Source organism: Colletotrichum acutatum, assembly GCF_030867785.1.
Source record: "Colletotrichum acutatum strain CBS 112980 chromosome Unknown BDZ83scaffold_239, whole genome shotgun sequence".
Lineage (NCBI taxonomy): Eukaryota > Fungi > Ascomycota > Sordariomycetes > Glomerellales > Glomerellaceae > Colletotrichum > Colletotrichum acutatum.
In genome coordinates this window covers 25,759-35,858 of record NW_026849233.1, presented here as the reverse complement: position 1 = coordinate 35,858, position 10,100 = coordinate 25,759, and the positions used below count along the sequence as shown (strand labels likewise).

The following is a 10,100-nucleotide window of genomic DNA, read 5'->3' as shown; positions in this document are numbered from 1 at the left end:
GCTAGTCGACCACCTGTTCTCAAAAGCTGAAAGACTTTCCTCAGAAATGGTATTCCTACATGATTCTATCTTCCTATATGATGTTTTCCGACGTTTACTTTCACGGGTCGATTTTCACTAGCAGTTATTCAAACCGTGGATCCGACACAGTGAACAGAGAACGTAGGAAAGTCACGCGTCCCAGAGACGTTGATCAATCGCTGAGACATTTTTCAATTCAGATCTTGGAGACGAGGAGCTGCCAAATTTGGAAAGAGAACATAGACAAAATGGCACTGACCTTAGTTATGGCTATTTCTCCTTCCACAATGCCGAGCTGGGGTTTCTTCATCATAGGAATATGAGCCGAACAACGAACCTAAAGTTTTTCCGTTCATGGTCCTACGACGTTGTACGTGCAACCTGATGGCCTTGTGTACACGGGCAAGTTTCGGAAAATTAAATGTTGTTAAGCGCTGATGACCTTCTGGCCGTGTATTTAAACAAAAGCTGACAGCCCTGGCAATTGCAAGTCTAATTCGACTTTCTCGACTCGTTGATGTGACAATGAGCCCGAATCCAACCCAAGAATCAGAATCCTGCAAGTGACTGACTCAGTGTCACACATATCATGGTCCAAAGAAGCTGTTGGCGCTTATTTCGCCCGCTTAGCCCATCCGTGTTGGTTCGGTCGACGACCCAGGGTATGCAGCTGAAACCAACAGGACAGGTCTGCGCCGCCCTCGCCCGCATGATCCCCCCACCGCGAGGGTGCTTTTGCTTTACCAGAATAGATATCTCCAACGGAATCGGTCTCTGTAATAGGATATACGACCGCAATGAGGCTATGTCTTTCGGGCTAGCGTGATTGAGACGGCTTGGAAGGAACGGAGCACCAACGTATTTGAAAAGACGGGCAGCGCGCTCACTCGACCAAAGCGCTCGAATTTACAGCCTCTCGTGTTTCTTTCGTGTCACCGCCCGTTTCCGAAGGATGTCAAGAGTCGTGAGTTCTTCTCCTCGAAACCCCAGTATCAATCCTTTCCGTCAAGAAGCCCATTCAGTTAACGTTGGAATATCACCATTAGCAATCGTCCTCGGCCACGGCCGGTCCCCCAAGGGCTGCGGCTTCTGAACCCCCGCCTCGGACCGCATTATTTCCTCAGGAATCAATAATCTCAGGTTCTCTGCCAGCTTCATTTACAAACAGGCACCAGTCAGTAGCAGCATCGACGACGTCTCGGGGATCGTCTGTCCCAGCTTTCACTCCTGAGTCGAGTCGCTCTCCATCTATCGTCAGAAGTGATACCTTATTTCCGGAACTAAGATTGCCGAGCCGGGTGTCTCCAGATGAGCCTATACCTTCAATTGAGACTGAGGCATGGGCCGAGCCTCTATTATCTGGAGCGTCGATTCCTGGTACCCCAACTACCTACACTCGCCCAGGGTTTGCCTCATTATCAACCTCTCCACTGACACCAGCTCCACACTCTCCACTCCCCTTTAGGGCCGCTGATAGTCTCCCTGGGGAACAACATCCAGCTCGAGATTCCTTCGAGATTGGAAGCATCAGTGATCGTCTGGATCGGCTGGTTATCGAACGCCTCGATCGTACACCAGTAGAGAGAGGACTGTCTGAGATTAGAGCCGCATTGTCGAATCTGTTCGACGATGTTGGACGACGGAGTCCTCAACCAAGCAATCCTACGCCTGCCTTCAGGCAAAGCTCCTTGAGCCCGCGCCCCCCTCGTCGATCGCGGGGGCGTTCTGAAGCAACGCTGGTGTATCATGAAGTCAAGGACGAGGAGCTGCCAGAGAGTCGCTTCTACGACCCAGCGGTCCAAAGCGCCATCAAGGACGCAAAGGCATTGATGACCCAGTTGGCAGGTGTTCTTGAAGAAAACCCTCTTCACACCAACCCCGATTCAACAATCAGACGACTACATGGCCAAGCAATGGATCTGTCCCAATTTGAAGGACCTTCGACGCGGACAGTTGGGTTTGTTGGAGATTCCGGCGTTGGTGAGCGTCTAGTACTGTGATCGAAGGGGCCTTATCTTACGAGCACAGGTAAAAGTAGCGTTTTGAACTCCCTTCTGGATCAAAAGAACCTCGCTAGAACGGTAGGTTAAAGAAGATCTTGCATACAGTCGCAGCCATCGGTTAACGTATGCTAGAGCAATAGCGGGGCCGCATGCACCTGCGTTGTTACCGAGTATCACCATAAGGACGGGGATGATTTCGCCATTGATGTGGAATTGTTCAGTCAGGATGATCTCATGGAGCAGATAAAGCAACTGCTTCAATCCTATCGAATGTTTCATCTGAACGCGGGAGAATTAAGGAGAAATGATGGAGCGGCAGCAGTTGTCGATTTTGAAGAGCAGGCCAACGTCGCTCGAGACACTTTTCGGTCCATGTTTCGCGGTCAGCTGGCGAGCGAAGACTTCCTTATCAATGAGGAGGAAGTCACTGTCTTAAGAACCTTTCGTTCTTGGCTGCGAAGAATGGACCTACCGCTCGAAGGAAGACATGAAAAGCCTTCGCAGGATAGTTGCGCTGCTTTCCTGATGTATCTGACGTCCGAGTCGGTAGATACACGAACGCCAGCTGTTTGGCCTTTCGTCCGTAAAATCAAGTAAGTTTTGCCTCACTCCAGAGGTCGGGGAGTGAAGATTTCTAACAGGGATCAGGGTCTTCTTGTCATCACATATTCTGAGTAAGGGTTTAATCCTCGTCGATCTTCCTGGTAAGGTGAAGCATCCTTTGATACGGCCCAAGTGACCCTAATATATGGATTTTAGGACTGCGTGACTCCAACTCGGCACGGAGACTTATCACTGAAAGATATTTGGTCGAATGTGATGAGATTTTTACCATATGCAACATTGGAAGGGCGACTACAGATGTCGGTGTGCAAAGCGTCTTTGAACTTGCGCAGAAGGCAGGGTTATCTAACGTTGGGATCGTCTGCACAAAGTCCGATGTGAGAACGTTTTAAAATCTCCAATTTCCCACCTTGTTATAATGTCTAAGCGGTTTACTGACGGCTGAGCCACAGGACATTCGAGTTGAAGAAGCCATGAAGGATTGGCGCGGCCGACATGCAAATCGTATCCAGGAACTGAGCAATGCAGTCTCAACCACTCAGGCAAAGATTGAAAATATCAATCTTAGCCTAGCGGAAATTGACGAGTTAGAGACGACGGAAATGACAGACGAGGAACAAAGAGAATCGATTCAACTCCACAGCGAACATAGGCGACTTAAGTGAGACTCGTCTGCACAGAGGCTTTTGCATCTATCGCTAACTCGCATTGCCTTAACAGTGCAGTTTTGAAGAAGAACTTATTCGAGTAAGTTACGCTGCCTTCAACGGCCAACCTTGTCGAATAAGTACAGAAACTTGGCCTCAGTGCAAGCTGACATGCCGACTTTCACAATAGGCTGAAAGAGTATCTGATCAATACCCGCAACACTATTGTCGACAGCCAACTCCAAACGACTTACAAGGACAAGATTCCAGGCGGAAATCTGGCTGTGTTCTGCGTTAGCAACATCCTTTACTGGGATGAACGACATAAACCGAGAGACGTGGCCCTCCCATCACTGCAGCTAAGTGGTATCCTTGCTCTGCGAAAGCACTGCCTCGGCATTATTGCGGATAGCCAGTTGAGTATTGCCAAGAGATATATCGAGAACGACATTCCCGCTATACTTGGGGAAGCTGCATTGTGGGTTGAGTCTGGTGCAGGAAGCGCCGGTGCTGAACAAAAGCTCCATATTCGAGACACGCTGGATTTGATTGAGTCTCGGCTGAAGAGGGTCAGAGAATCCGCAAGACAATTTCTCTTCGCCTTTGGAGTTTTGACTGATAGTCGGTATTAATTAGGAATTGACACGAAGGAACTCGGATCTTAATCTCGTTGGGACGTCGATCAAAGATGAGTTCAGGGTGCGAGTCTATGATAGTATGTGGTCTACCTGCTCCTCAGACGATCAATCTGTCTGACTCCAAATGTTTAAGATCGACGCAACAATACATGGATGACTGCAGCGGCGAATGCCGCCTTGGAATGGCATTCAGTAGGTTGCTCGATTTCTTTCCGCATGTGCCTAGCTAATTGGATCTCAGTGGGCGCCTGGTAAGATATAACTTTGCAAGTGATGCCTGGTGACATTTTACTCAGAAATTTGTGAAGGAACCTATTCAGCGTTCTGTCGCAATTTCGGGAACCATCATACCAAGATTGCCGGGTGGCATGATTGGAATCAGGAGTTGATTTGCACCATGGCTGGGGATGTGACGCCTCAGTGGGATTCGGTGTGCACTTTTTGCTGGGCCAGACTGGAGCAGGGCGGTCGTCTAATCCAGAGCCAGATGGACTGGGCACTGGAATTTCTTGGTGAGTAGCTTTCAATCATTCACTGGGATCACTCCGCTAATGTTGGTCAGAAAATGAGCTTGAGCTTTTTCCTGCAGTCACCGATCTCCTCCAAGAAACTTTGATATGCCACAAGAATATCATGGAGTCCCAAGTAGAGGATCTTACCGACCAAATCGGGGCTGACTTGAAGTAAGCAGCTCAATATTCTGAGGAAGGTCTCAAACTCACCTTCGAAATAGCTCGCTACGTATTGACGCACTTACCGGCATTCGGACGTCCATACTTGGTCAAGCGATGGAGGATCCTTACAGGAGGTGCAACGCGGAATATGGTAAGTTGAGATCATACAGCCCAGATCTTAGAGTATGTTGTTAATCGCACTGGATGTAGGAGGAGGAAGTGATGGGAGACGTAAAAGAATTATCCGCAATGCTGTTGGTCGCGTGGATCTGTTTGAGAAGCACATGATTGAGTTCAAGAGCAGAATGAGGCTTTTAGCGGATAACGTACAGATCGAGCTACAAGCTATCGTCCGTGCTGGGTTGGCCGCGATTACGTCGGTTCTTGACCTCATCAGGCATGACAATGTTGCAACAGAAAGCGAGGAGAACCCCGAGTTGAGACGCCGCCTGGAACAGGAGGTCGTCACGATCAAGGAACGGACGAGACGGATCATGGATATTATGGAGTGATTGATTTACCGTGTGTGAAGAGAAGTACTTATGATTATTATTTCGGTTCATCTGTCAATGTCTGTGATGAAATATGGGGAAGTGACTCGGTTCCAAAAAGTGCCTGATGATGTGTCTGTTCCGATCTTTGAACGGAAATATGGCTCCAGACATAACACAATACTAAGGTCTAAAGCACCTACAATTATATTTTGAGACTTAACGTCAGAGAGGAAAGCGAAGCCAGCCTCAGCGTATGTCGATGTGATGGCAACTAAAGAGTACATTAAGGAAAGGAGAAATGGAAGAGCAGAATAGATGTATGGTCCTTGGCTGCATGGAAATATTGTGCAACGAGGTAACGTAAAAATCAAGCAAAGTGGTCTCGTGGTACCTTATATATAGAGGCACTTATTTCCCACTGCTTCTCCAGCTATTCTCCAAGTTGATAGGCATACTGTATGGTATGATTAGCCATCAGACAGCAGAAACGCCGCGGCGGGAAGAATTACCCTGCAAAGATGCCTTGCTTACCCTGCTCACCATCACTCATCTAGGTCGCCCTGCCTGGGGCCGGCGGATGATCCGGCACGCCTGAACGCCAGAGTGGCGACCGATAGAGTTTAGACCAGATGAAAATCCAATTGAAAGGGAGATCCCAGGCAGTGGATCACGGGCATCCTAGAGACACCTCGACCGAGAAGTCCTGAGAATAATTAAACATGTTTGTCATGTGGACTTACTCGAGATGCAACGGTACTATAGGTATCACGGCGAGCATTTTAGTTGTCTGGACCGGCCTCTGGTCGGCGAGTACCTCGGCTCTTAGATCTGTCATAGCCGGTCATGCTGAAGCCGGTGCATTTGGCCCAGTTATCGAAGTTTGAATCCGAATTAGTGGGTTGCGGGTTATGATCGCAGAACTCTAAGGGGAATGTCACGTAGGAGAAACGACTCATAAGTAAATCCTGGTCCAGTTTCGGCCAGTTCATGTTGCCCACGGAAATTGGTAGGCCCAGCAAAGTATAGAAAGAATTACTGACAGCGTGGGCATTGAGAGAAGGACGTGGCAATGCTGCTGCAGTGAGCGCTCGCCAGTGGCCACCAGATGTACGCAAAAGATTGAGATTTGCCAAGGCTTTGGTATCCATGGCGGTGGTATTGCGGGAAGCTTGGCGGCAGGGTTCAAAAAGGGATGAGTGAAGTTCAGCCCTCATCTTCTTTTCTCAGGATCGCATCACATAAGGCAGTCTTTATGACCATGTACACCAGGATGGACACATGAGTTCGAAGATGTGACCTGTGGGGAGGTAGTGTACTTACCTAAGAAGTTGGCCAGACAATCACAGGCCCAGTGTGGAAGGTCCTCGCAAGATGGGTGCTTGGTGTTGACTGATACCGAAGGCTGACAACATCCGACTTTTTCTGCCAAACTCCGTGGTGTCAGTTTTCGATCGCTTCAAGCTAGGAGGTTTCGTTCTCTAGCGGCAAACAAAGTGGGGAACCCCCGAGAGCCAAAATGAGTGTTTTGCCTCTCAAAGCTCCTCACTTGGTCTTCCAAGCACGGCTGCTTATGGGACCCACGCATGAAGGCCGCTAGTCCGCACATTTGACAGATGTAGCTCGTGAGCTTAAGTGGAGAATCCCATTCTGTAAGTGATATCGTGTGGACGAAGCTCATGGGAGGGTCCGGCCAGTCCTGGTTTGGGTCCGTTGTCAACAAAGTCGGCCGAAGTCTTGACCTAAGCCAAATGCAGGTGATTGTCTCAAATATCCTTGAGTCTGCATATAGAGATTGTGGGATATTTGGAAAGGGGAGAGCCTGCCGTTGAAAGGAAGAAGTCAATCCCTTTCCCTGATATGGAATGTCGGACCATGTAATTGAAGACGAGCCTGAGAGATCCATCGGAGATAAGCTCAGTTGGAAGCGCCAAGTAGGTTCCTGATGGGAATACCAAGAACTGTGTGATTGCCATGTTCTCCATTCTCGAGAATGTCAATACTGACGGAGCGTCCGTTGACAGTCTAAAGATTTCAGGTGAGATGGGTACCATAATACGGTGAGGTGGGCAAATATGCCCATTTTCAACGCCTACAAGGCGGCGGGAAGAGAACGATTCGCCCGGCTGCCTGTGCGTTGCGGAGAGAAGCCGGGTTGACATCCAGCATAGCCTCAGAAACGGATCCTCGGATGTGGGAAAAGCGGGAGATAATCCGAAATTGCCCCTGAAAGGAGCAAAAGGCAACAGGCAGGTCCCAAGGGCTGGGCACGTGGGAATCGTAAATGTTGGCCCAATGACCTCGATAGTAGGTGGTCAGGATTCTAAAGAATAAGGAAAAGGCAGCAAGGGTATGCGAGGGCTGCCTCAAAACTTCAGATGACAGCCGCCAAACGTGCTGGCCGAACACTGACGGCAACATGGGTGCTAGATAAGGTTAGGCATGGTCAGACAGACTCCCGGAGAACATGACATGGGTCCTCGGTCTCGGTCGCAGTGGGGCCGGTGGATTGCGTCCGCTTCCGACGGTACTCTGAAGGGGAGTCCGTCCTGAACAACAACTGGATCGGTGAGTTCCTTTTCCTCGCAAGACTACCATAGAAAAGATGGAAGAACATTGTCCAAAAGGATGGTGTGCGGGGCAAAGCTCCCCTGGCAATTTTCGAACAAGAGCCTTTGGGGCGAGTTTGGCTCTTGGCATTAATCAACATCCAGCACCGGACTAGGTTGTTAGCTGCGGCAATCCATCCCATTGTGCACACAAGAGTCTTGGCAACTCCGCCTTACAGACCACCACCAACAACAACCCATTTGATAGAATGGACTCTTTTTCGCGTTGATCCCACGCTCGCCGACAGACCACTATTGTTGTGACCTCCGAGACAGGATGTCAGCAGGATCGCGGTATCACCTTCGTTGGACACGCTTGATTCGTCTGCTGCTTGGGAAGAGGCCAAGTCAGAGGAGCTCCTTGCGCAAAGAACCTGGTCGTCGGGCTCCTAGATTCGTTACCACATAGCTTAATCTCTTTTTGAAGTCGGGACTGCCGTCTGATTGGGTCGCATCTGGCCGGACGCCGAAGAGGTCAACAACTTACCGTCACACCGTCATCCGTGATCCGATCAAGTATTGCATACATCTGCAGGTGCACCATAGACTCAGGGCTTGGTGGCAATCTACAATATGGCAGAATTCTGTGATTCGACAGTGGAGGGCGCTTCTTGTTCCTTTAAATCGGGCTCCTTCTGGTTCAACTGAATCCAGCAGTTTCATTACATGTTGTGTGCCGCCCCTTACATGCAGCGTTGATAACAAGTGACTGCCAGGTATAGCACTCAGCGGGACCAGAACAAAACCAAGTTTCCAATGCAGACGCCGGTACGCGGAGCAAATCTCCAAAGTGACTCCATCAGCGACCACAAGGATCGCGCAGAAGCAACCATGCAGGCATCTCCCGGGCCCGCCTGTTTATATGTCCACCAATGATCCGAATCCCCGTGCGATCCGTCGTCTCTTCAGCCGCGGGCTTGGGGAACCCCCCCTCACCTAGTCCTGACACAGGCGATACATGGTTAGTTTGCCTAGACTTTCCTGATGAGTGGCCAAGTTGCGATAGGGATAGTGTGAGCTTTTCAGCCTTGGCAGAATCTGTGTGAACCAGGAACCTCTGTCTTGAGAAGGTTTGCATATAAGTCCTTGGGTTGTCCGACCTATTCGCATCCAGGTCTTTCTGCCCATCACTCTCGCCTTCTTTCAACTTTAAACCAACTACTACATTCATTCTTTTTTTCTGCGAGTGTATATACTCTTGTTCATCATGCAGTTCCTTAAGTTTGGCCTGGTGCCTTTGTTGGCCGCCCTTCCCGGCGCTCTCGCCTGCAACGGCTACACTGGTGGTGTTCCCAAGGCTACCGGTACCGTAACCTCCAAGTCTTACATCGAGATCAAGGCTGGTCAGGTCTACGACGGAAAGTGGCAGCGCTTCGACCGCGGCTCCGGTGCCTGCGGTGGCCAGTCCGAGGGTGGTGAGTAGCCATTGTCCCACCATACACGCATTATCTATGTATGAGCGCCTAACACGTTCCCCCTATCAAAGACTACAAGGACTCGGTCTTCTACATTCAGGCTGGTGGTACCCTGAAGAACGCCATCATTGGCAAGAACCAAGCTGAGGGTGTCCACTGCAATGGACACTGCACGCTTGAGTTCGTCTGGTTCGAAGACGTCTGCGAGGATGCTATTTCCATCAAGAACGACAAGGCCGGAACCCAGACCTGGATCGTCGGTGGTGGTGCGTACCACGCCTCTGATAAGGTCATTCAGCACAACGGCTGCGGTACCGTCAACGTGGTAAGCATCGATCAACTACAGTTTGCACAAGTAAGCAATGCTAACAATTGGCAAAGATTAACTACTATGTCGAGGACTACGGCAAGCTCTACCGCTCTTGCGGAAACGTAAGTCAACCTTCGTATTACATGTTACTCTGCCTCGCAACAACATCAGCTAATATCTTTCTCTCAACCTTCACAGTGCAAAACTCAGTGCAAGCGCAATGTGTACATGGAGGGCGTCACAGCCAAGAACGGCGGAGAGCTGGCCGGAATCAACCTGACCTACAAGGATACCGCCACCCTCAAGAACGTCTGCGCCGACGCCAAGACCAAGTGCCAGATGTACAACGGCTGTGCTGGTGGCTGCGAGCCCTCCAAGGCCGGCACCTGCTCCGGCTAAGGACATGGAGCATGCTTTTTTGTAGAACTCAACGCTCATTCCCCTAGCGGTTATGAGGCCATACCGGGGAACTTTGGAGCACTCGGCTTTGGGCTAGCTCTAGTTTATTTTGACTTCTTGTACATACCTACTTATACATACAAAGCCGGGAAACCACGTATATACTTACACTATTCAGTCTTCCAAGTCTTCATAAAGTGCGGACTGTGATGTTCCAAAATGAAGTATTGAAGCGGAAGGTATTGGCTCTATTCCATGAATGGCTTCAGTTTGGCTCTTTCAGTTTAGTCAACTACCTTACCTATTGCAATTGTGACCCGAAGCTCTTT

General features: G+C 49.8%; 2 protein-coding genes across 2 annotated transcripts; both read left to right on the top strand.

Annotated features, from left to right (window-relative positions):
- Positions 1-930: 930 nt before the first annotated feature.
- Positions 931-5,386, top strand: BDZ83DRAFT_644070 (uncharacterized protein). The gene is made up of 16 exons (XM_060509725.1): positions 931-985; positions 1,068-2,001; positions 2,050-2,102; positions 2,157-2,617; positions 2,673-2,728; positions 2,784-2,965; positions 3,041-3,249; positions 3,309-3,335; positions 3,426-3,804; positions 3,872-3,950; positions 4,007-4,065; positions 4,115-4,124; positions 4,182-4,385; positions 4,436-4,556; positions 4,607-4,698; positions 4,758-5,386. Exons 1-16 carry the CDS (start codon positions 974-976, stop codon positions 5,057-5,059), a joined length of 3,180 nt encoding a protein of 1,059 aa, XP_060357664.1. The 5' UTR covers positions 931-973; the 3' UTR covers positions 5,060-5,386.
- A 3,468-nt stretch (positions 5,387-8,854) lies between these two features.
- On the top strand, positions 8,855-9,771 carry BDZ83DRAFT_658059 (pectate lyase F; the record flags this gene model as incomplete). The annotated part of the gene is made up of 4 exons (XM_060511003.1): positions 8,855-9,062; positions 9,134-9,387; positions 9,444-9,494; positions 9,571-9,771. The coding sequence occupies 4 exons, from the start codon at positions 8,855-8,857 to the stop codon at positions 9,769-9,771; spliced, it is 714 nt and encodes a 237-aa protein (XP_060357663.1).
- Between the last annotated feature and the right edge of the window lie 329 nt (positions 9,772-10,100).